At 45.7% G+C, this 26,551-nt stretch overlaps 2 protein-coding genes across 2 annotated transcripts in view; both read left to right on the forward strand.

Moving 5' to 3' along the window:
* LOC119454055 (fatty acid synthase-like) overlaps positions 1–26,551 on the forward strand; it is a 322,635-nt gene that overhangs the window by 66,048 nt on the left and 230,036 nt on the right.
* The window catches only part of LOC125945595 (uncharacterized), a 40,573-nt gene continuing 26,214 nt past the window's right edge, over positions 12,193–26,551 (forward strand). The window contains exons 1-2 of the mRNA XM_049667687.1: positions 12,193–12,394; positions 25,373–25,549. Of these exons, the coding sequence (XP_049523644.1) occupies positions 12,227–12,394; positions 25,373–25,549 (345 nt within the window). The 5' untranslated portion in view covers positions 12,193–12,226. The remainder of the gene's footprint in view (positions 12,395–25,372; positions 25,550–26,551) is intronic.

The following is a 26,551-nucleotide window of genomic DNA, read 5'->3' on the forward strand; positions in this document are numbered from 1 at the left end:
TTGCCAAGAGCTTCATCTATTGTTTCTTTGCTTTCTGTTATGAAATACACTAGCGCCGAGTATCGTTTAGTCTGAACGGGCACAAAAATTGATGCCGCGAATGTCACTGCTTCTGTACGTAATTTCTCAGCAAGAAATCGTATATATATTTCTAGAAGTATATTGACGTGTTGTCTTCAAAGCTAACATCTGCGCGAGACGGCACCGGATTGCTCTGTCTGACTCATGAGCACATTTTAGCTTGTATGCAAATTTTTCTGCTTATAGAGTGTCAAGACAACCTGTGTTTCTTGTGTTGAGTGTTCTGTATCTGTATGTCTTCGTGCATTTGACAGGTTAAATAACTGCCGGTGATGTCAGAATGAGATATTTGCACAACCATGTAGCTGGCTGAGGTCTTTTCACAATTTACCGCAGTGCTGTTAAATCACAATTTTGCAGTTTCAGCAGTGATTGCAATAAACTGTACATTTTTTATTGTTTAGGGATTTCACCATTTCGTGAGACGGAAGCATCTCTACACCACATGAGAGCCTGTGGCAAAATGCAATCTGAGCAGCCCGACAAGGAATCCGATCTGCTTGTTTTGACAAGGTGTGTACAAAACGGTCACTGCCACTTATGAGTTCTAGGTTCTGTTGGTATAATTCGTACCTGTCATCGGTCCTGAATCTTTTGGTGAGATTTACGAATTAGGACTCGTTCTACAATTTTACTATTGTTGGATTGAGTTATGAGAACGAAATTCTATTGGGAATATGTAAGAATCTTGAAAAATGGGGTAGTATATGAGATTGCGAAATTGCATGTAAAACAATAAATTGTGATGGCACTTGTGCTGCTTTATTAGCAATGCAAAATCCCTAATGAGTATACCAGAGGGGCACTTCTTTAATACCGGTGTCACACATACACTTCTGATCGCTACCAAGCCCTATTCAGATCAAAATTAGCTACTGCAATTGGCTTCCTTGTGCAGCTTGCGCAAAAGAGCGAATCACAAGCGAGAAATTTGATCCGGATTGGGCTTGATTGCGATGAGAAGTGCACTGTATGACACCCGTATTAGACGAGCTTATGGAGATAAGTTCGTAAAGCCGGCTAAATCGGCAACAGCAAAAGCACTGAAAAAAGCACACTGGTCTAAAAACAATGTGGTGAGTTTCTGCTGTTCCAAGTTAATGATTAATAATGTGTCCATTGAACAATGTAGGCGCTGAGAGAAAACTTTAAGAAAATACATGCTGACTTTCCAACACAGGAGTGTGTCTAAGATTTTTGCAAAATATAAAGTTCACAGGCTGGCAGGTTTGGCATAACGTACAACACTTTTGCTTTAAATGCCATATTCATAACTTCCAGTTTCGACATACGATTCAAGTACTACTTGAACTGTATATTTTAAAATATCCCCTACCTTCACTTTAAGCAATATACTTAAGTAGCCTCCTCTGAGTTAAGTATAATTGGGTGCTTGAGTAGATATATGCATGATATGCTACTTACTGACTGTATAGTGACGTATTTTTTTAGGAACTGTGTTTTGAGGCACACATATATCCTTTTATGTCTTGTTATGAGTTGCCCGACGAAAGCAGAAGGGCATTGCAAGATATTGCAAATATTACTTCACTTAATGCCTTACATACATGCCTGCACAGATTCTGTGTTCTTAGATTTATTTCTCTAAGTAGTCAAAAATCATGTATTACACTTTTTCTCTCTCTTTTTTTTTTTGGGGGGGGGGGGTTCGTTGATTCCCATTCCTAAAGGGACGTTGAGAGATAAAACCACGAAAGGTGGCTTGAAAGTGTTAGAATTTTCTATTTAATCTCTTATTTATTCTTCTAAAGCACTACCAGCATGGAAACGTTTCTACTCACTTTTATAAGCTAGCTGCCAAATAAGAAACCACAGTGTGAAAGAGTATTTATTTCTTTTTTTACTTGTTTTATTGTATGTTCTTTATTCGGCTCACAATGTTCTTCCTACCACCTTATGCAGTACTCCAGCTGGAGCCTATGAGGTATGTTTATAAATGAATAAGTAAATTCCTGAAGCTTGCAACAAACCATGAAGCATAACATTTAAATGTAGTCAGTTCATGATACTTCCCTAGAGCAGCATAGCATCAAGCTTGAAGCTTATCTCTGATGCCCAATAAATTGCAGGTTTGATAATGTGGTATCACAAACTGCTGGTTACGCATGTCAGTCAGCCTAGTGCAGTGGTTGTAGGTGAGAGTGTAACCGAAAGCTGGGTATACTTTGCCCTGCTGCATATGACATGGGAGAGAGCTTGAACTCTGCTATTGGGCTTCTCTTATAGTTGGGACCATCTCTCTGACCTTCTCCTTATTATTCTGTCAACTTGCTAATATGCACTTGTACAAGCTTAGTTATGATGTTCACTGCTGAACTTGGATGATGTGCATTTCAATAGTTAGGTGGGACCCTCAAAACCATGCTGTACTTTGTGTGCATTTCAAATGGTCAATTTGAAATATGCGATTGTCTGACATTCTAAGGGAAACAAGGGGTTTGTTCTGAATAAGGCATAGGCTGCTTCCCGAAAGAGTACCAGAAACAATACTTTCTCACCTAACAAAAGTGTTTAGGCACGCCGTGCTCAGGCCATGATGACCTACAATAATTAGATCATAATGTGCTATACGACCGTTACACGTTATTAAAAGTGGAAGACAAAAGTCATAATGCACTTGAATTTCACTGTTAAAATGTGTGTGGCTACCTAACATTTAGCCTTAGCCCCTTTGGCGCAGACACCATTAGTGCAAAATGGGCGTATGTCATTACCAAGCTTTTGGGATAAGTACAGACTGAATAAGCACTTGTCAAGATTTTTAGTAGTACTATAACGTGAGACGCACCTAAAGTGTGATTTTATTTTAATTTTTTTCATTTAGACCATGAAGTCACTTTTCTCTTAAGCCTGTGCAGATACGTCACGCTAGGCGAGTCCCATTCAATTCTCCCTTTACAGTGAATCCTGTTTTTCATTTTCATGTTGCATGGCATACAAAGGCACTTTAAGCAAGGCCAAAAATAAGTTGTTTGAATGTGTACAAAATGACTCCGGACACATAGCTCACCGAATAAACTTACGCATTTGGTATTAAAGGAATACTAAAGGCAGACACTGAATCAGTTTAGACGCATGATGTATTCTTTCTTTTTGTGTTAGTTTTGTGATGAGAGGTTATTTATTGCAAAAATAAAATGAAGGTCAAAGTGGCATTTCCTGCCAAATTTTGCGGCAAAACATCGTACGTTGAGGAACATCATGCATTCCAGAGTATTTTCGTGTATTTTTGCTGTTGCGGTTCAGTACATTTGCTCAAAAATGGCTAAGTTCAGTTCTTGCCTCTTTTAGAATGCAATATAGTCAATTTTTGCCAAAAACATCACTAAGCCTTAGTAGACATCCAGCAGGTGTGGGAACATTATTTTGGTTTCACCACCTGTATATCGTTCTTGTGTATTTTCTAGCTTATCAAGCCTCTACTTTTGGGTAACTGCAGTTTTTCTGGATTTGCGGAAGAGTAATTCAATAACGAAGCTCAAATAATTATTTTTCCCTTAAGTATCCCCTTAAAGTTTTGTATGATTGATGTGGCATGAGACAACACTGCCCGAAAGTTATCTTGCATGTCAGCAGTTTGTGTTGCCATGTAATCACCAGTATTGTCTTTGAGGTTCTCAGATATGTCACTGCACTTACTCCTCATTTCCCAAGTCCCTAAGAAGCCATAAAGAGGATCTGTTTGAAATGTCCTGCAATAAGTTATATCATACTGTATTGACTGGGGCTCTGGTAAATGCTTGCAGTCGGAAAGCACTGTCTCCTTCAAAACATGTATAGTGTGTCGGGAATTTGTCAGCGATTCTTTTTACCTCAACATTCATGGAAATGTTGATTTACCGTGTTGACTGGCAGATTTATATCAAGCCTGATCTCTGTAGCTGACTGTAGGCTTTTTTATTACACAAAAATTAAACTGGTTTTCAATAATACCACCTTTTCACAATACTGAAGCACCAGTTTGCAAAAATAATAGAATAAGTTTACTCTATTTTTGTAAAAGCAAGCTGTTGTCTTACACAGCAACTTGAGTGAGTTTTTTAAGCACGGCAGGCTTAGGATGTTGGTTGAAAATTAAGTTGCTTAAAGACGTGTTGCATCAGAGAGCATGTTTCCTTTTCTTTATCTATTGTAGCATTATCTGGCTTATGTTCCTTTCCATGCTATTCACAGTACACACTTTCTAAGAAGATAAGGGACAGGCAGACGGTGGCATTCACAACTCACATTTTCCAAGGCACTAAGGGACGCACAGCGTGTGAAAGAGGACATTTCTTTTTCACTGCCTGCCTGTCGCTTATTCTTTTGGCATGTGTGTGCCATGAGCACCATCAAAATGAACTGTTACCAACTTGCCCAAGCTTCAGCTCTTGCGCTTGGTGTTTTTGTCTACAAAATGCCATATGGCAGTAGTAGTGTTGCTGATATTTGCGTGTATGAAAAGGGGATGCTTGATTGCAGAACAATTTGATTGGTTCTACACATGGTACTGAACTTACCAATGTTATTTTAAAGGTGGGATTAGGTAGGAAGCTATTGTGGTATTTTTTAAGGTGCCCTTGTGCAGATGCTTAAAGCTTGTCTTCGGTTGACAAAAATTGGGCTCAAGCCGCAGGAGGATAGTTGTCAAAGTGTAATGAAAAGCCTCCTGGTAGACATGCCGAATTATGCTGCTGAAGACACTTATTGGCTAGCTCTATTGGGTAATGCTGCTAGGCTTATGGGTGCTTTAATATTGCAGTGCCTGCAGAATGCATGTCATGCTATGGCATCATAATTGGCCCACCAAGTGACCCCCTTTGCTTACACTATGTGGCTGTCTGGCCTAGTTTACTTAACCTGACTGCCACCTATACACAAGGAGGAGGAGGGAGGCAAAAAAAGGGATCTTCAAATAATTTTCTTGCATTGATGGCTCATGCATCATGTGTTTTTTATAGTACAGGATTTCTTACTCAAAGTGAAGCTTGCTATATGGAGAATATCTACATTTTTTCATATGTATACCGAACAAGGACTGTTTTGTTCACGGTGTCACTTTTTGTATTATATTCACGTGACACTAAGCCCACTTGTATTAATGCAGGTATGGCTTGGCCTGCAGAGAAAGTGTAAGCAGACTGTGCTGTGTTGCTGATCAGTGCTGATCTCCACACCTGAGTTGGTCCCACAACATCCAGGCACCAGCGTACTTTTCTTCATCATTGACAAGGTAATATGATATGGAGAGCTTCCCCTGGATATCACTTTTGAGCTTGAGTTTTGAGAAATATGTTAAGATAGAAGACACAAGGGTTGGCCTTACGTGTGTGTTTTTTTACCGTGCTCTTTTTGAAATATTCTTTCTCGAACTATTTCAGCAAATGTTTACACTCCTTAATTGAAAACTGCCATGTAGCTGGTTTATGCCTTAAACCAGCACTCCTTCGCCGAGAAAAAATCTTATTTAGCACAAAATTCATAGGAAAGGCAAGGAGGTGACAGGACAGAACACTACTAACACCATCCAATTTTACTGCTTGCACAGCAATATAAAGCGAGAGGGGAAAGGACGAGGTTTGGGTTTGCGTTCGTTGGTTCTATGGGTTTTGGAGCCCCACACAGCTTCTTTGCCAGGCAGACAAGCTTGTGGGATGTGCTTCTGCAATTTGTACAGCACACTGACAGTGCAGGTGCGGGCGTCATCTTCGGAAGGAAGTGCACTGATGGCACCATTCACGGCGCAGATGACTCTCGTAGAGTCAGGCAAGGCACCAGTGTTGATGTTTGTTCCCTTGCCCAAAACAGCATGTTTAGGTTCAGTGTAGTTGTAAGAAGACAAGTTAAACGTAACTTCCATGGGTTTGAGTGGCCGCATTTTTCTTAGAGCACTAAATTTTTTTTCTTGCAACTGCCTGCCCTGGGGTTTCCTTAGCGTCGGCATGAAGTTGGCATGGAGTTACGCATCCGGGAACTCGTGAACAATGGCCCTGTAGTTGAAACTTTGCGAAGAATACATCGGCTTCCAAGCCCTTCATTTTCTGTTGGCATACTTTTACTTGTACTGTTAGCAATTTCTTCTCGGCTTGCTGAATTATCTTGAGGCCCCACACTGACACTACTGATGTCTTCAATTGAAGACATCAAGACGTGAGTGAAATGAACCGGCAAGTCTTGTTTACATATTGTGTGTAGTCGTGTTGGAGTTAAACGTTTTACGAAAAATTGTATCGTCACTAACACGATGATAAGCACTTGGTCATTCACCACAACTTCATAGTCATGTTACCTGGCTAAATGAATTTTCGTCCAACCCTTGACAATACCTTCTACAGAACTTATGTACAAAACATTGTTACCAAGACTTACTGGGTCGTCTCACTCGCATCCAGAATAGAAATCTGCAAGTGCCACCTTTCCTGCAAAGAACCTTATCCTGAAAAGTCTACACTTGAAAGCATTGGTAGTGTCAGCGTGGGGCCTCGAGATAATTCGGCCAGCTGGGAAGAAATTGCAGCAAGAGTTCAAGAGTGCTGACAGAAAATCAAGAGCTTGGAAACTCGAGCATTCTTCACAGGGTGTGAACTACAGCAGAGCATTATTCGGGTTTTCTGGGACATACAGCTGAATGTCAACTTCACGGCGAGGCTAACCGACCACCTGTGCGGGAAGTCACAAGAAAACTTGATGTATTATAACCAAAACAGCCTCTTCAAACCAGGAAGTTATCTTGAGCTTGTCTTGCTACAAGCCCACTAAACCTGAAACTGCCATTCTGCGCAAAAGACTGAACTTCAACACTGGCACTTCACCCCACACTGACGAAAGTAAGCTGCATCGTGTAACGTGCCACCAGTCAGCTCTTTCTGAAGCAGGAGAAGGGCCCACGAGCTTACCTTCCATAGTGTAATCCAGAAACCTGTCTCGGCTCCAGAAAGCGAGATTTTTAGGCTTAATTGGCTTGGGTCAATGACCATAAAATTATCATTACCAAACAGAATGCATTAACAGTTGCAGACTCAGGGTAATGTCTTTACCTGCTTGATTTTGTGAAAAACTGATGAAAGGATGCCCTATGTGACTAGTTATCCTGTCCAGGAGTCCGTCATTTCAAGAAGTTTTACAATCATTTCATTGGCTAACAATCGCAAAGCATACTTGTGCTGTCATTTGAAACAAAACCATGCACTTTAAGGAAAGGTGCCAATTTCTTTGGGTGTGGTGAGCACTTGCACTGCATATATAATTTTGGTTAAAAAGAAAGTAAGGCAGAATGGGCCATATAAAATTAATGGGAATAATTTTGGCATAACTAGATTTTTGCTCAAACCATTTGAAAGTTTGTTTTAGAAAGTATAAAATTTTGTTAAACGTAGCTGCTGTCAGATGATTCTATATAAGCATTTGGCCTTATGCAATACTATTTGCTTTAATTAAAATTTTTGGGTTTTATTTGTCAAAACCACAATATGATTGCTGAACGGCATATTGTATGGCAAAGGCACAAATACACAGATGATACACGAAAACATGTCACAGATGCTGCTAATAATGTTATTCGAAACAACAGGATACTGTATATATACTCTTCCCAACGCGCAGGCGCACCAACTACTTCGGGCAGACAACAGAGGGTGATTATCCGTGCTAACACAATCATTTTGAAGATATAAAGAAAGCATGTTCCGCGTCGTACAAAACAACAGAGGTCTGACTTACACAAGCACTACTTTTTTATGTAAAACGCTTTGAGTAGCTCACATGCAATTTTATCTTTACTTCTGCCTGGGATCTTCACATCATAAACTCTCACACGACAAGGGCAGGCTTTTTTTCGCTGACAGATGCGCATTCAAGTTGGTCGTCATGTTTTTACGATGCTCCCTCATTCAATCATTGATGAAGCATCCAGTTTGTCCTACATAGGACTTTGCCAAGCCAGTGGTATTTCATAAACCACACTGAGACCGCATTGCCCATAAGGTGTTATATGTTGTACTTGGCAGCTTACCTTAGATCTGCCCATTATGCGGGGACACGTTCGGGTCAGGCTTTTGGGAACAGAGAACACTACAGGCACTCCATGCCTGTTTGCCACTTTCTTGAAATTGTGGCTCAACTTAAGCACATACGGTACAACTTGCGGTCTTTGGCCACTCGGCTTACCATCTCTGGCCTCATTCACCAGTGTGCCTGCTTTTGTAGTGTTCTCTGTTCCCAATATGCTGGCCCAACTGTGTCCCCGCATAATGGGCAGATCTAAGGTAGGCTGCCAAGTACAACACGTCACACCTTACTGGCGATGTGCTACCAGAGGGGTTTATGCAATCCCACTGTCTTGTGGAAAGTCCTAAGTAGGACAAACTGGCCGCTGCATCAATGATCGAATGATGGAACATGCTAACAACACGACGAAAGACTTGAATGCGCATCTTTCAGCACACTGTAAAGCCTGTCCTTGTCGTGCAAGATTTCATGATGGGAAGATCCTGGGCAGAACTAAAGATAAAACTGCACGTGAGCTGTTGGAAGCATTTTACATAAAAGAAAAAAAGTAGTGCTTGTGAAAGTTGACCTCTGTTGTTTTCATGATGTGGAACTTGCTTTCTTTAGATCTTCAAAATGATCGTGTTAGCCCTGATAATCGCCCTCTGTGCTCTGCCCGAAGTGGCTGGTGCGCCTACGCGTTGTGAGGAGTACATTTACTGTATCTCGCTGTGCTTCAAATAAACTTGCTAGTAGCACCTGTGACGTGTGTCTGTGTATCTTCTGTGTGTTTGTGCCTTTGCACTATAATATGTCGTTCAGCAAACAGCAACTTGCCTAACACCAAGTCCTTCTGCACAATATGATTATGGGGGACACTGTAGTGGGGAACTCTGGATTAACTTTGAACACCGGGGGTATGTGCCCAATGCACCTTATGGGGGTGTTGTTGCACTTCGCTGCCATCAAAATGTGGCCGTTGTGCATGGGATTTTATCCTGCGCCATTCGGCTTAGCAGTGCAATGCCAAAGCCACTACACCACCACGATTTGTACTTTTCCTGGCAGAATAGCGGCTTCCAAGTAATTTAATTAGCTCGACCTGTTGATGCTGCTCTCTAAAAGTAGATTTTATGCATGTTACTTATGTTGCTTCAGTACTAGTAATTATTATTACTCAAATAATGTCTTTTTTTACTGTAATAACACTTGTTTCAGTGATCTGCTAATGTGACAGGTTATTCTACCACACTATAATGCACGTTTCCTTAGGAGTCATAAGCATTGCAGGAAACCACTTATTTTTAATAAACTTTGTTCAGTATCGCATGTTCTGAATGCTGAAGCATTCTTACCTGTGTGAATGTCAGCCAAACTGCTTTTGCCTATGTGTTGTCTTATTGCATGTGTGAAAGAACTGTTGGCTTTTCTTTACTTTTTCAGGTGCGCGGCGAGCTTTCACTCAAGCAACACATTCCAGTGGTCTTCTGTCAACAGACTGGGTGTATTGAAGTACCATTACAAGGTCCAATAAACAACGCTTGCGAGATGTATGACGTGCTGTTGCTTAAAATTGGAGGACTTCACTATTAATGTAAGCTTGAATAGGTGAGCTGAAGAACCTGCGTAAAGTGTACTTGTTTATTAACAAGTACAAACCATTACCTCACCTGACATTTTTTCACCTCAACATAACTCTTTACTGTAGATTTCTGAACAAACCATTACAGCAACACAACACTGCGGTAAGGTCAGCACAAGTGTTCGTCCATGAACACTTGTATTTACAAGAATTGTATTTGAATTATTATACTAAATATGAATATGAGGTGCCTAACTTTTTCAGGGTGCATACTCTCGCAGGTCGTACAAGCTCATCATCTTGTACGCACTCAGCTCGTAGAAACAAACTCGTTCATAATGTACGAGAATGTCGTTCAGTGACAAGAATGCGATCTCGTACACGCGAATGTACGCGATTATTGCTGCGTAGACTGTACGAGGTTCTCGTAGACTCAACGAGTTCTCGCAGACTTAACGAGTTTCTCGCACAGTCTACGGAGCAATAATCGCGTACAACTATTTCTCGTACATTCTCGTTCACATTTTTTCAATAGGGAAATGTTCCCCTAATTGTTATCAAAACTGAAAAAGGCTTGTTCCCGATGTATCCTGTGTACGAACCACTGTTAACAGCATGGGCGTCACAATATTGTCGGGCGCATAGCACCGGCTGCCAGACGTTGCAGAGCAAATGACATTGACTGGGCAATACGTACTGCTTCTTGCCGTTGTACAACCAATGTTGTGAACACAGCGGATAATATTTGCTCAATATTTCCGTCCGCGTTGCCTGGCAGTGCCCATGATGCAATGTGTATGGCAACGGCGGGCCGTTGATGAAGTCTTCAAGGAATGACATTGCCAATGCTATAGTGCTGGCATGCTTGAGCCATTCTAGGGCCGTTCTTTGCCACCGCAATAGCAATGTTGGCCAGACGTTCGGTGCTGCCTTAGACGTCTTCATTTACAGAGGTACACAGGTCCAGAAACCCGAGGTGGAGGTTTTCTACCCAATGCTGTCTACCCAGCTTGGATATCAGGCAGGCTTTCATTTGGCGGTGTAGGCAATCCCTCATTCCGTTGTTCGCTTTGTGGTAAGGTGCAGTGCATTGGAGGCACGTACAAAAAAAGCTTTACAAATGAAGATAAGATGTTGCCCTAGATTTTCCGGCGGCGGTCAGTTGTAATGCGCCGCAGGCAACCGTAGTTCTAGATCTATGTCGTTACAAACGGCCGTGTGGCGGTCTCGCCAGATATGTCCTCAAGTAGAGTCACGTCTGGCCACCTTGAGTGTCGACCGACGCATGTGAGTAGGCACTTTTATCCCTGGCATGGAGAAAGCAGTCCTACTAGGTCCAACTGAAGGCGGTCGAAATGGTACTCTGGTAGCTGAAAGCGGCACCGTGCGCGTATAGCGAGTTCCTTTGTCTTGTTTGCAGGTTTTCGCGCACCGTCGAACATCCCCGTTTATTCAGAATGACACAAAGTGGTTATTGATCAGCCGCTGGGTCACGAGGATTCCTGGGTGGCTGAGGGTATGGAGCGGCCAGACACCACATTTCGAGACGGCACATGATCCAAGGGTTGGGAAGCTGTCAGAGAAGTGTCGCATCTCACCATGGTTGTGGCGTAGAGCCGCACGATTTCTCACAGGTATGACTGGTGTTTCCGCACCTCGCTCAGCAGCAGATCTTCCCGGTGGGCGGCAGGCTAATGCCTGAGCGTCCACCGATGCAGAGATGGCGCCGATGTGGGAGACTGCGCTGGCTTTTTGATTTTCGGGCCCTGAGATATGGCGGATGTCCGTAGAGGATTCGGAAATGAGTGAAATTTGTTGCAGTTCTCTTTCCAAATAGGAGGAGCTCTTTCAGCGCAACATAAATCCCTGGGCACGTACAACTGTGTATGTGTAGCACTTCATTAAACCTATGTGATGCCACTTCAATCACTGGGTATGCTTAGCTGGGTATGTGTTGCTCTTCAATGCCAAAAAATATTTGGCTAAAATTTATGCGGTCATCGGCAGCGTCGAACCCCCGTCACATACATCCAGACATGTTCGGCTGAATGTAATTTAAGACACGATCCTTGCTCAAACTTCGCGGTGGCGCCGCTAGAGGGGACAGCGTGTTCAGAGGCGTAAAGCGGGAGAGGAGCCAGGGCGCATGCATTCCTATTACGTGATGCGTTTCGGCGGTGGTCATACCGTGTCTCGGTACGTTGTCTCAATGCTAAAGGTATTTACGTCGACATTTATCGTGATATAGGTTTTGTGGAGAGTTTATTTTCTTATTGACAAGAATGATTAGCACACGATGATATAACGCCAGTGTTCTTAAGTAAAGCTATAGTAATGTTACCAGGTCCTCATTAAACGACAAAATATATTTACCCAACGTGCATACCAATTACCGCAAGCAGAGTGTTCATTTCTCAATGGTCGCTTTCTAGAACCTTCTACCACCAGATATAAAAGACATCTGAGATGTTCCAATTTATTTGCAAAAAAATTGTCTCTATCCTCTGCTGACGCTCAGTTAACTTCTCTTCCCTCAGCGTCGTCATCGGATTCAAAAACGCTAAAGATACGCTGACGATGGAAATTGGCATGCAAGCGGATATGGTACCATACACGTCAAGATATCAGAAGACATGGCAAAACACGAACTTCACCGACGCCATAACGTGGAACACGGGGGTATTCAAGGTCTTCTCAATGCACTTCTCCTACCCGCGTAACAACAACACCAGCGCCGACTTAACCGTACGTAACCAAATATAATACTTTGTTTTTCAAGCCTCAAACTGTTTGGAGATAATTCGACGCATACCTGTCCTGTCCTTGTTTCTGTGTCCACCAAGCAGTACCTTTAAACGATCTCCGGCTGACCAGAAAAGTTTCTTTTTTTTTCTTTTTTCTGCGCTATTCAAAGTGATCACCGATGACATAGGAACAAAAATGTGCGATTGAAATCCCTAAATATCTAGTTGGATCGCTGTGGCGTTGGAGTTCGAGTATTTTTTAATATTGTACTACAAATCATGGTCGTTTAATAGTAGGTACTATAACTACCGCAATGTTCCAAAGAAGTGCCTACTCGTAATTTCGAGATAAACGTGCACAAGTTGAAAGTGGTGAATGTTTAAAGTAAGCATGCATGAGTAAACACTACATAAACAAATACTCTTTGAATGTTATAGGTTAACACTATTTACTTGTACACCACGCTGCAAGAGATTCAACTCTGACAAGGTAGTTGGCCACACCTTTTCGTCCACATGGTAGCTAAGCGCTGATCGCGCAGTTATGGTTTCCTACAAAACTTACTGCAGGCAACTCTGAAACTAATGTGTACAGAAGCTTGAAGTATGGCAGTTTAGCCAGGGCTGTTATTCTGTACAATGCTGAATTCCACCACACTGTCAAATTCGCTCTCTCGTCATCTCTTATTGGCGCAGAGAGCTCATGGCTTGAAATCCTGGCGTTACGCAATTTGACAAATAGCAGCTACACATGTGGATAAGGGGCAATACATGATGTAATCCTGCTGCAAAAAAAGAGCGATTTATTTATTTATTTTGGCTTGAGAAACTGAGTTCCGCACGTTCCTGTTTTTTTTTTTTTTTCCTGAGTTGTAATTTTTATGGTCCCGAAGAGCGGAACGGCTGCAAAGAAAGGGTAAAGGTCTGCCGGTGGTATGTTATCGAGCTTGAGAACGTGAGAACGGGCTACAAAAACAATTACATAATTAGCTTTCTGTGACATATGTATGTATGTGACATATGTATGTATATGCATGTATATGAAAGGCGCTCGGCTCACGACACTGGCTGATTCTACACGCCACGAAGAGCTTCAGACAGGACGTAGTGATGACGAAAGGCACAGCACTATATCTGTCGTATTTACTCCGTCCTGCATGAAGCGGTGTTCGTTTCCCTTTTAAGAATGTGCCAACCAGCCAAGTTCAGCACACTCCTATTACCTCATCCGACCGCTACGCATGGTTCCGCAAATTAGTTGGCGCAGCGATTTAATTAGTGGTCGGCGGGGTGAACGCGGTTGCTGGCAATCAGATACATCTGCAAATCATCTTGCGCCATGCATTGGTGGGGTAGCGCGTGGCAGCGCTCACAGCCACTGAACTCGGGGCTGCGCCCATTAGTGAACAAACTGTCCTCAAGGGGGCAGACAGTTGACGCCGCTCCACGTCAATCTTCGGGTGGTCTGTTTCACCGCGAAAGCTATGAATTGTGTGCCTATATCTGAGTCCGACGCGGGAAGACAATGCGTCTAATGATCACAGAACACGCATACGCCGTAGCCATTATTAATGTGCACGCAGTGGCTTTTCTGACCAGCGTGATAACCCCTTGTAGATTAAGTGTTGAAATTCACTGAACGCATGTTAGGAAAAGAAATCATGGTGTAGCTATTAAAAATCAGTCCTGTACGAAGTCCAGTACGTCCTTGTGTCTCGATTGAAGAAGTTCATTGGGCACGCGCAGGACCACGCAATAAAGAGGTCGACAAGTGTGGTGAAATGGGCTCGTTGGTGCACCTTGAATGATAGTAGTTGAGCGCTTAGTAAGGACCAGGACAAAACAGAAGAGACACGGGCGCTACTTACAAGAATGAAGTTGAATTCCTTGACAGAGCCGAGCAAAAAGCCTTCTAAATCACGTCAATGACCACGTGAACCGCGTTGCCACCGGGGAGCAAGATGACAAGATAGAGCGTACACAAAAGAAGAATGAAATTTATTTACACATGCACAAAAAATAGGGGCAATAAAGGTATGCGCAATGAAGAAATGTTCGCATGCCTTGATTTTACGTGTATGCATGTGTAAATAGACACGCGCAACTTAGGGATGACACGAGTTTTTAAATATCTTCAAAGTGTGCGTTGAAATAAATGTGCATTTGAGTTACTTTTCCAGCGAAGCTGCACGAGCACGAAGCGTTCGTGCTCATTTTTTGTGCGTTTGCAAAAATGTGGGCCGATCCTGGCGATTGTGAAGAAAGGGTCTAAGCGCAATGGCTCATATCCCTGTAGACTATGAGCAGTTGGCTCCGGGACCTGTAAAGCCCCCTTGAAGTACCCTTGTCACACCGAGCAAGGGCGTGACAAGGATAAAAGCAGAGGGATTTATTCACAAGTTGATAAAAACAGGAAGGCCGAAACACTAAGAAAGGGCATGCTGGCAGTAAGCAATGAGTAAGAGGGTACATAGATGGTATGGGTAAAATGTCCACAGGCACAGGCACAAGAGAGCAGGGCTCAAAATGGCTGACATCGCCGGTCTGATACTAGCCGAGGCAACAACCGGGGTGACATCTACCTATGAGCCGCATGGTTGTGGTAGGTCTTGCGGGAAGCAGTTATCAACTCACTCACAACCAGCTTCTTGAATAGTTTGAGGTAGGAGCGGGTGCAGATCCGTCGCATGATGGTATCATTTCGGGGTCCCACGAGCCCACAACACCAACGACGACGGCGGCTATGGTAACACGTTGGTACCGTTGTGCAAGGTAGAGGCGCGCGGACTCGTACTTTGTGATTTTGGCGGTGCGGGCTGCGGAGAAGGCGTCGGATCTGAAATCAAAAGGACAGCAGACGTCCAGGACGATCGCCTCCTCGCCGCGCGCCACGACGACGTCCGGGCGGAGAGTGGTGCAGCTGACTGGTCGGTTCTGGTGCGTGATGGTGAACCGGTTCCGGCACGCATTGCGTATTCGAGCCACGATGTTGTTGTGGCGAGCCGGGTACATCGCGCTCTTCGTCATGCAATGACAGTGGACGTGGGCTAAGGTCTCCCTCACATACCCACAAACTCTGCAACGCTGGTCACGGCCGGTCATCCACGAGCAGGCTCCGTTCGAAGGTAGTAGATTGAGCCTGGCCTTGTGGATGAACCGCCAGTCCGCAAACCGGGTAAAGGACCCGGAGTACATTAATTCGCAACTGGCGGGGTCGGCAGCCACGCACTTTCCTTGGTTTGGCTTGTTGTGGAGGACCGTATCCCCGGCAGCCGATCTAAAGGCGCGAAGCGTCCGAATAACCTTCCTGCGGTGGGTTGAGGTGAGTTTTTTGTCACCTGAGGTTACCCGTACGCCATCAGGGTCCAATTTCCACAGGACATCCAAACGGCGGGACGCCATTTGTGCCTCCGTCCAGGTGGAGCGTAGCTGCAATGCCGGCGCCCGTAAGTCGCCCTCCGTGGACCCGCTGAGGTAGCCTTCGACGTCCCTTTGCTCCGCCGGCCGGCGGAGATGCCTAGACACCACCTCGAACATGTCCTGCGACTCATATCAAAGCTCCAAATCCCTGGACGTCAGCAACTTGAAGGCGTTGTCGAAGCGGCAGACATCGCTGAGTTCTGCAGCGAGTGGAATGGCTACTGCTCCCGAGTGTGGGCTGCCGTATAAATACCCGTTTGAAGCGTTGGAGGGAAGGTAGAGCGTCCTCTTCAAAGGAGGTCGCAGGGCGTCGTCCAGGTGCTGCCAGTCGTCTTTTCCCAGGGTGCCATCACCTCAACATGAAGTTCAGCCCTGGGAAGACGAAGGTCCGGACTGCATCTAAACGCTGTCAGGGGGCCAGCATCTATGTCAGTAATGTGGTGCGCCTCTGGATGTCCTGATCAATGATGGTGACGTTGTCAGTGAGTATTCGGTAGCCCACCGGGCGTCCTAGGAACTTCTGCGCATCAAAATGGGCCATAGCACGGATAGTAGATCCCGCGAGCGTGATGCTTGAGGGTCTGGTCCCCACCGGCACCGCTCAGATGGAGGGAACGGCACTTGACGGGGTTGAGGGCGAGACAGCTCTCGCAGAAGCAAGAGCTTAAATCCGGACGATTCGGGCCACCAACGCCTCGGGACTAGCCGCTATGGGGGTCAAATCGTCGGCGTACGCCAGGATGTGATGTGGACGAGCACCCTCTTGGATGACCCGGATGATGTGAGTCAACAACAAGGTTAAAAAATTGTCGCAGCTTCACCCGAAAGGCGAAGCATCTGCGACACCAAATTGCGACACCACGGAGTAAGGATAGTAGTTTTATCAGCTGTATAAACTTGGACATGCAGCAGCACCAGCTACGCGCAAGAACTGTTGTCGACGCCGTCGGCGTTTTGCCGGCGTTCGCAACGAACGCGGACAGTCGGTTGGTCACTGTTGCCAGGGCCTCTGGGGGCGGCTCGGAGGTTTTCGACGAGATCAGAACGGGACACTCGTCGAGCAGCGTCGGAAGTCGTTACCACCTCCTCTCCTCCCAACGATTTTATATACATAGGCATTTGGTGCCGCAGCTAAACGTTGCCTCCCCCTCTCCCTCCCTCCCATCTCCCCACGGCCTTTCGCGCGACGGAAGAAGTCGCATTTGCTCTCTCTCTCTCTCTATATATATATATATATATATATATATATATATTATAAAGGGGGTTTATTGGAGTTTGTAGCGACAGCGGGTCGCAGGATGTACCGAGCCCAATCTTCTCGCTCGAGCTTCTGCTGCGCGCTTGATGCTGCCGATGCTGCTGACTCTGCGTCGACGTTCGTCATCTTCCTTGCAAGGGCCCCGCGGAAATAAAGGAGCCATCCTGGCGACTTAGTTGTCCGGAAGGACGATAAAAAGGTGATACGGCTTGAGGCGCTGAACGTGAACGACTTCCCGATTCCGACGTCGCATGTCGGACGGCGGCGTGAGCGGCTCAACCAGGTAATTAACGGGTGATGTTCTCTCGAGAACGCGGTATGGCCCGTCGTACTTCGGAAGAAGTTTTGAAGCGAGCCCAGGCGTGTGGTGTGGCACTAACAACCAGACGAGGGTGCCCGGGAGAAAATTGGGAGTCGAGTTCTGGGCGTCGTGAACGGCTTTTTGACGGTTCTGGTCGTCTGAGGTGAATTGGCGGGCCAGCTGGCGACATTCTTCGGCGTGTCTGGCTGCTTCCGAGATCGGCAGGCATTCGGATGGGTCCGGCCGGTAGTGCAGAATGGTGTCGATTGTGTGCGAAGGATGACGGCCGTAAAGAAGGTAAAATGGTGAGAATCCGGTAGTGGCCTGAGTCGCGGTGTTGTAGGCGTAGGTGACAAACGGAAGAACTAGGTCCCAATCAGAGTGATCAGGTGAGACGTACATGGCGAGCAGGTCACCAAGAGTTCGGTTGAAGCGTTCCGTGGTACCGTTAGTCTGTGGGTGATAGGCAGTGCATTTACGATGAAAAATAGCGCATGCAGCAAGCAGTTGTTCGACGACTTCAGATAAGAAGGTGCGGCCTCTGTCGCTCAAAAGTTCACGTGGACCTCCACGACGAAGGAGAAAACGGCGCAGTATGAAATTGGCGACCTCCTGCGCTGTAGCATTTGGTAGAGCAGCAGTCTCCGCATAACGTGTTAAGTGGTCTACCGCAACGATGATCCACCTGTTGCCGGTAGGAGTCAACGGAAGTGGCCCGTAGAGATCTATGCCCACGCGATGAAAGGGTCGGGATGGACATTGTAAAGGCTGGAGTTCACCGGCGGAGTTGTGCGGTGGCGCTTTGCGACGTTGGCACTCATGACAAGAGCGGACGAAGTTGCGAACGAAATTGTACATTCCCCGCCAGTAATAGCGGTGTCGAAGTCTTTCGTAGGTCTTGAAGACTCCCGCGTGGCCACACTGAGGGTCGACGTGGAACGAGGAGCAAATCTCGGATCGCAAGGTTCGCGGAATGACGAGTAACCATGTGCGACCCTCTGGGGCATAGTTGCGGCGATACAGTAGCTGGTCTCGAATCGCAAAATGAGGAACTTGGCGCCGAAGCGTTCGTGACGCTGGAACTTTCGACGTATCCTAGAGAAGGTCGAACAGAGATGCAGTCCAGGGATCATCACGCTGTGCAGAGGCGATAGTGTCAAAGTCCAGAGATGACAATGTGCACTGGCAGGAGGAGTCGTGACTGGCCTTCGGGGGAAGCGGTGATCGGGATAGCGCGTCAGCGTCGGAGTGCTTTCGCCCGGAACGGTATACCACGCGGATGTCATATTCTTGAATTCGCAATGCCCAGCGGGCAAGGCGGCCCGATGGGTCTTTTAGCGTCGACAGCCAACATAGTGCGTGGTGGTCGGTTACTACGTCAAAAGATCGGCCGTATAAATATGGGCGAAACTTGCCAAGTGCCCACACAATGGCCAAACACTCCTTTTCTCTTACGCTGTAATTGGCCTCCGCCTTGGTTAACGTGCGACTCGCGTATGCGACGACGTATTCTGTGTGGCCAGGTTGACGTTGTGCCAACACAGCACCAAGGCCTACACCACTTGCGTCAGTATGAAGTTCGGTTGGCGCTTGAGGGTCAAAATGGCGAAGAATGGGTGGCGTCGTGAGAGGACGGCGCAAGGTTGTGAAGGCGTCGTCACACTCTGGAGACCATGATGAGAGATCTCTAGAGCCACCAAGGAGCTGCGTGAGAGGTGATATAATTGACGCAAAGTTTCGAACGAATCGCCGAAAGTAAGAGCAGAGGCCGATGAAACTGCGTAGCTCTTTGATAGTGGTAGGTTTTGGGAACGCAGTAACAGCACGTAGCTTCTCTGGATCCAGGCGAACGCCCTCCTTTGACACGACATGGCCTAATATTGTGAGCTGACGAACAGCAAATCGACATTTCTTCAGGTTAAGTTGCAACCCGGCGTGGGTCAAGCAAGTGAGTACGTGCTGGAGGCGGAGCAGGTGCGTTGCGAAATCAGGGGCGAACACCACAATGTCGTCAAGATAGCAAAGACAGATTTTCCATTTGAGGCCACGCAGAACATTATCCATCATTCTTTCGAACGTAGCAGGTGCGTTGCAAAGTCCGAAAGCCATGACGGTGAGTTCATACAAGCCGTCTGGTGTAACAAAGGCAGTTTTCGGGCGATCGGCCTCTGCCATCGGAACCTGCCAGTAGCCTGACCGCAAAACCAGCGAAGAAAAGAACTCGGCTCCCTGCAAACAGTCCATAGCATCATCGATGCGTGGTAATGGGTAGACGTCCTTCAGTGTGATCTTGTTCAACCGTCGAAAATCAACACAGAAGCGGATGGAACCGTCTTTCTTCGTGACGAGTACCACGGGAGAGGCCCATGGGCTCTGTGAAGGTTGAATGACGCCCCGACGAAGCATGTCATCGACCTGTTCTGCAATGACGCGACGTTCCGTAGCAGACACGCGATATGGTCTTTGTCGCAGTGGTGAGTGAGAGCCAGTGTCGATGTGATGCTCGACTGTCGATGCACGACCAAGAGATGTTTGCGCAACGTCGAAAGAACGGTGGAAGTGTTGAAGGAGTGCGAGAAGTTGAGATCGCTGCGAATGTGTCAGATCGTCGGCGATGAATGGGCTGAACACATCTGTCCATGCTGAGTCGGCTACGGAGAGGGCACTCAGTTCATGAACGGCAGTAGAAGGCATTTCGTCGAGGACGGAGACAATTCGGGTTGAATGAACCGACTCGACATAACCAAGGAATTCGCGGCGGAGCAGTGATGTCAAAGGTCCAGGGACGGTCGAGTGGTCAGGCCGAGCAGTAGAATGGGTGCAAGGGTAGAGGCTCGTACCCTCGCAGACATTTTGCACATACGCCGTAATGATTGGCTCCGGAGGTTGAGACCTGAAAAAAAACGCACCGTAAAGTGCCCCTGCAGCACCCGAGACCAGTTAAGGTCCCAAGTAAGAGGGAACAGGTTGCTACGATGTGCTTCTTAGCCAAAAGGCCGAGAAGCGATCGTATTTTTTGCCCAAAAGACCGACGCATGTCAGCCATGTCTACGTTCGTACTGCCCTCTCTTTGTCGGCGTTCGAACCGCTTGCGTACCTAGTTTCCTGCGCTCTTCCGGGGCGGTGGCACCGTCGCGCGTGTATATAAGAAAAGGTGACCTTTTTCCATTAGCAAGTTCACTTCTCTTCTCTCGTCGTAAGGCGAGGCCGATTGTAGTTACTCCCGACGACGATTGCATTCTCGTCTTGGTTCCCACCGTCACTCTTAGTAACCTTCCGATTCTGTTTCACCTTCGTGCCGCGTGCTAATCCGCTTCGCTGGTCATACTCCTTCACAGAGTTGAATGTCTCATGATTTTGTTTGCCGCAATGCATAAACGAACGTTTTCCTGAAGATTAAGTAGAACAACAGTGCATTTTACGGCGAGCCTAATGGTGTGTATCTCGAAACTGGCCTCATTCTGAAAATTCATTCCAAGTAGATTGGCCTTGCAAACACTCTGGCTACAATTTGTAAGTTGCAGTATGTGCCTTGAGGTAATTAAGTAAGATGGTAATTAGCGATTTTATTTAGTTGTATATGTACTTCGATTTCTCGCGCAAGTAATGTCCGCCTCTCTGAGTAATCCAGCTCAAGGAATTAATTAATTAATTTAATTATGGGGTTTTACGTGCCAAAACCAGTTCTGATTATGAGGCACGCCGTAGTGGGGGACTCCGGAAATTTAGACCACCTGGGGTTCTTTAACGTGCACCTAAATCTAAGTACACGGGTGTTTTCGCATTTCGCCCCCATCGAAATGCGGCCGCCGTGGCCGGGATTCGATCCCGCGACCTCGTGCTCAGCAGCCCAACACCATAGCCACTGAGCAACCACGGCGGGTAATCCAGCTCAAGGACTTGAATTATGTTGTCTGCTACTAACGATTTTTAAAAGTTCTGGCAAACTTCGCGTGATCACCCCCTATAATTAAGGCATGAATTACACATGTTAAATTTTGCTGGCATTGCGAAATGCACCATCAGCTAGCGAGCGCGCGTACATTGCGGAGACGGCCACTTTGCACACTTTTAAGCGACGCTTTATAGGCTCACAAGTTTCGGCGGTGGCGGTGGTGGTGTTGGTGATGTCACGCTGAAAAGGGGGCCGCTCTGGCGATAGTGCCGAGAGGGTCCAAGCTCAATGCCACATACCAGGGGCAAAAAACAGAGAGAGAAAGAAAGAGAGAAAGAGTAAGAGAGTGAGAAAGAGAGAAAGAGAGAGAGGGAGAGCAAGAGAGAGAGAAAGAGGGAGAGAAAGAGGACCAAGCTGAATGCCACATACCAGGGACAAAAAGATAGAGTAAGAGAGAAAGAAAGAGATAAAGGATGAAAGAGAGAAAGAGTAAGAAAGAGAGAGAGCGAAAGAGAGAGAGAGAAAGAGAGAGGGAAACAGAAGGAAAGAGAGTGAAAGAAAGGAAGAAAATCACCACGAAGGTCTCATACACACACGACAAGCTCCACCTACCCCCGTTTTCTCGACAGGGGAAGGGCTGGTGATCTTTTCTCGCAGAAACCCTGTGCAGTATACATTTGTTAATGTCCTTGGTGTACATTTTTAATGGCTTTGGTGCACCCATCACTCTTGTAAATGTAATTTTAGCCAGTCTTCAACACTGTTTTCTAAAAGTAACTCGTATTTTATCACAGAAGCCATTGATCTGACGAGAAGCAAAGTACACGTATGAATATTTTATTCATATCTTGTGTTACGCCCACTTCTTGTTGAGGGAATATTAAAGAACAGGAACAATAGTCTCCGAAAAAAATATAGCATTTAAACAAACCATGTTTATTAACGGCGCGTTACGAAGAGGAGAAGCAGATTACTAAAACACTTCTCAGTGAAAGAAAGGGTACATAGGCATATTCACAACAATCAATCACGGTATCGCGGCAATGATTAGACGCTTATATGAACAGCAGTGTTAGGTAAATTACATACCAGATGTTTCAGCGAACACTTTAAAACATTTTTAAAGGTAGCCTCTGGCAGAAAGCACAATTCTAGTTCATGAGCTGGTCTACTAGAAGAGGCGGACATTACTTGCAAAACAGTGAAATGCATAATCAACTAATTAACAAAAATATCTCATTCAGTTTTAACTAATTACCTTATGGCCCATAATGGAATTTACAAATTGTTGCCATGGAGTTCGCAAGGCGGATCCACTTGAAATGAATTCTCCGGATGACACCTGTTTCTAGACATTATTTCCCGAACTTTGCGGAGAAATGCATTGGAGTCCCAGTCAATCTATTAACCAAAGGGCGTTTAATGCATTGAAGCATAAACGTAACTGGAACGCCAATGCACGCACACCTTGGTAGCAATATGACTTTACGGATTCGAGAGCAGCGTTCTCAAGCAAGTACGAAGCGAGGCACATAGCTGAACGGGAGACACCTAATACCTTACATTTAGTTGTGTTGAGTTCCATCTACCTTGCTTTACACGAGTTTGATATAAAGTTGATATCCTGTTGAAGACTGGTAACATAAATTTGGCCAGTAAATTCTCAGATGACAATACCATAATCGGCAATTAAGTGAATGGTCTACTAGAGGACACGCATTGGGGCAAGTCATTAATACAGATGGGAAACAAGAGAAGGCCGAGTACTGAACCTTGGGGTAAGCCAGAATGAACGGGGCTCAACGGGGAATTGACGGTATCTAAAGCAGTCTGTCGGATTGGAACGAAAACAAAAACTAAAAACGAAACAAAACAATATTTTTGACCGGAACGGTAAGGTAACCGAAACGTTATTTATCATATTGTTTCGGAGTGAAACCAAAATATGTTTGATTGGTTTTCGGTTCAAGGGGAAAGTCAGCAATCCGAAACAACCGACGTCAGGCAACGTCCGAATTAGCATATTTCTCAGGGGTCCGCCAAAGAGCTTATCTCAGGCAGACATAGTGCGAGCGAAAGCCGGCCGAGCGCTCCACTAATCTGAGCCTGCCACTCGGTGCACTAGCAGGTCGGCCTCGTAGAAAAACTGAGGGCTTGCGCGCTAAGAGCTTGTCGTTTCGTTTTCTACGGGTACAACGCTTTGTTACCGAAGCTTTATCCTTCGTTTGTGTTCAAGTTCGTTTTATCGGAACAGCGGTCTGGAATTACGGTGAGTACATTCGATGATGTGCTGCTTCTGACATCATGATCAGTGGATTGACTTAAGTCACTTAGCATTATCTCAGAATTCAGACTTCACTGATTGAGAAAAATTAATACTGTTTTAACAGAGGCGCGGTTTAAGCCGGCCGAATTTGTTGCGCGTTAACAGAAAAAGAAAAATCACAGCATATCCACAGGGTGAATGATGATGAGTGGGCGAAGCTCCGGAGGGAATCATCGGATCTCCCGCTTAAGGGGACGCTAGCACAAACGCGTTAGAGACGTGCAGTACTCTCTAGTAAGGGGGAGCGGCCACAGCGTTCTACGCAGCCATTTACACATGCCGGAACGTGCACCGCGTTTGCCGACGCCATCACATGACTGCTGAGAGAGTATACCCCCCGTATTCATAAACGCTCCTCGACTTGAACTTGACTTGCCACCGCCTTGGGCAGCGCGTTCGAAACGCGTTGAAGGTAAGGCGGAGAGGCCACAGCGTCTTACACCAGCTTCTTACACGGGCCGTAACGCGCTAGCACAAACGCGTTAGAAACTCGCTAGAAACGCGGCCTTTCGTTAATGTTGGGTATTTATTGCCATCGTGGTGCTTGTGTCTATGTGTGCTTCGTGGCGTAGTGGGCTAACGCCGCGCGCTCGGAAGCGACGGGTCCCTTGTTCGATTCCGCGCTACGGACACAACTTCGGAATTTTTTGTCTCATTTTTCTCAGACTGGTTACACACTACTACTACGACGAGGGACGAACGGGTGCCGCTTTAAGGAGCTTCGCCCCTAAAAAAGTGGGATGTGGGCTGATCCTGGCGGTAGTGCAGAAAGGGTCCAAGCGCAATGGCACATACCCCCGTGAACTAGCGAAGCTGGGCTGAGCTAAGTCTAGATAAGCATGGTTTGGACTACTTAAGCTTCGTCAGTCATCGATAGCCAATCGATAGCCAATCAATAGCTAATCGATAATCGATGAATAATCAATGAATTCCGGAAAATGCTGGGGATGACTTGGTAGTGCTTAGCCTAGCTCAAATACGCGGTTAATACCTTGCGCTATCCAATAGATAGACAATCAATAGCTAATCGATAATCAATCCATAATCAATAAATTCCGGGAAGCTCTCGGGATGACTTGGTAGTGCTTAGCCTAGCCCAAGTATGTGGCCAATACCTTATGATAGCCAATCGATAGCCAATCAATAGCTAATCGATCAATAAATTTCGGAAATTGCTGGGGATGACGTGGCAGGCCTAGCCCAAAGGCCAGGACTAGCTAGTTGCCCATCAGCTCCGCTGTCTAGCATTGCGCCTCCAGTGGAAGCTAGGCTAATTTTTTATCCTTTGCTTCGAAACCTTTTGCATGCGAACCAAAACCGTTATGAACCGTTACAAGTCAATTTGTTTTCGTTCCGGCGCAGAACTGGAACGGAAATATTTTCAGTATAACAAAACTAAAACCAGAACGAATAACATTTGTTCCTACACGCTGGTTAGTACACACAAATTGTGAGCGTCCGGAGAGCAAATATTCAAATAATAGTTTCCTATCAAAGTTAAATTTACCTAATTTAAAAAGATACAAGCTGTTGAAATCTTTTTCAAAAGCTTTTGCGAAATCTAGCAAACTTCAGTCAGCTATAGAAGGATGATCGAGAATTGTGTGTACTTAATGTGTGAAGGAAGCCAGCTGTGTTTTACTGCAATGGGATCTGCGGAAGCCATGTTAAGAGATCGAAAAGAATGAGCTAACGTCAAGTAAATTAACAAAGTTTGTGTACACGACAAGTTCGAGGATTTTACACGAAATAGTGCTACATTAGTGAATAATTTTACAGTGCGAAATTGACGGGGTGTCAACAGGCGGCAAGACGTCTTTCGACATGGAAGATGAGCTCAAGAACCTTGCAGAACTGTTTTTCAACCACGTACACCATTTTACGAGAGTTTCTGTCTTGGAGCACCACATACTATACACAGGAATCACAGCCGCCTTACCGAGAAACCCAGATAAGGTAAGCTCGTTTTACTTTGTGCACCCAAGGAGAGGAATAATGTAGCCGTAGTTCCATTTGAATTGTTTTCTTTCTCGTGAACCTGAATGATTGAGTGTCGTTCCACCTACGTAATTGCTACGATAATCCGGTCGTGAGCGGCGGGTGATGAAAAAGTTAAAATCAATCGAAACAAATTGCTATATTATACCTGACGTGCTATAAGTCACATGCCGTAAAGGGGCGAGCGAAATTGCCACGATTAATATGGTGGTAAAATCCCATTCTCAGCTGCACGCGTACACCTATTTGAATAAACATTCCAAGCAAAATATCCAGTCATTAACTCATCAAAGGTGAAATAAAACAAAAAATTGGCCGCATATCCGCTTGCTTCACTGCAAATGACGTCGAAAGACTATAGCCTTCTGCCGCCCCTGATATGCAACACCATCTCTTCTCCCCCTTTCCACCTCTCACGCTTTTCTTCTCTCCTGTCACTCCTCCCATGATGGATCCAATGCAGGTTTTGCTGCATTCAATTCAAACTTCCCGCGTTCACCCTGCTCTCGCGCCATCTGTTGGGACATTTTATTACTGTTGGCTCAATCCGGCTACGAGCTGCATCTTCAGTCGGCTTGTTTTTAATGCGTAGAGTCTCTTCGACACCATTTCTAGCGCGTTCATTTTTCATTTACTAACGTAAAAACCAGTCCAATGTGTATTCTTAATTATATGAATGCTGCGGATCACGATTATGTACACTTATTTTGCCTAAAATCGGTCTGAGGTTTCCTTTGCGCAGTATAATGTTGACGTGTATGACCCCTTGCCACCAGTGCTAGTTAGTAGCTTGGTTGGTTTTGGCCGGGCGGTTGAATCGAGTGACAGACAGACAGACAAGTTTTTCGCGTTTAGGTAGCCCAAGAAAAACTGTCGTCTTTAAAATTTATGTTCATCGCTATATTGGCAAAAATCAAAAGGAATAGCGCCAATTCTCAGCCGCCCACGCCATTTCGTTCT

Source organism: Dermacentor silvarum, chromosome 5 (assembly GCF_013339745.2).
Source record: "Dermacentor silvarum isolate Dsil-2018 chromosome 5, BIME_Dsil_1.4, whole genome shotgun sequence".
NCBI classification, from domain to species: domain Eukaryota; kingdom Metazoa; phylum Arthropoda; class Arachnida; order Ixodida; family Ixodidae; genus Dermacentor; species Dermacentor silvarum.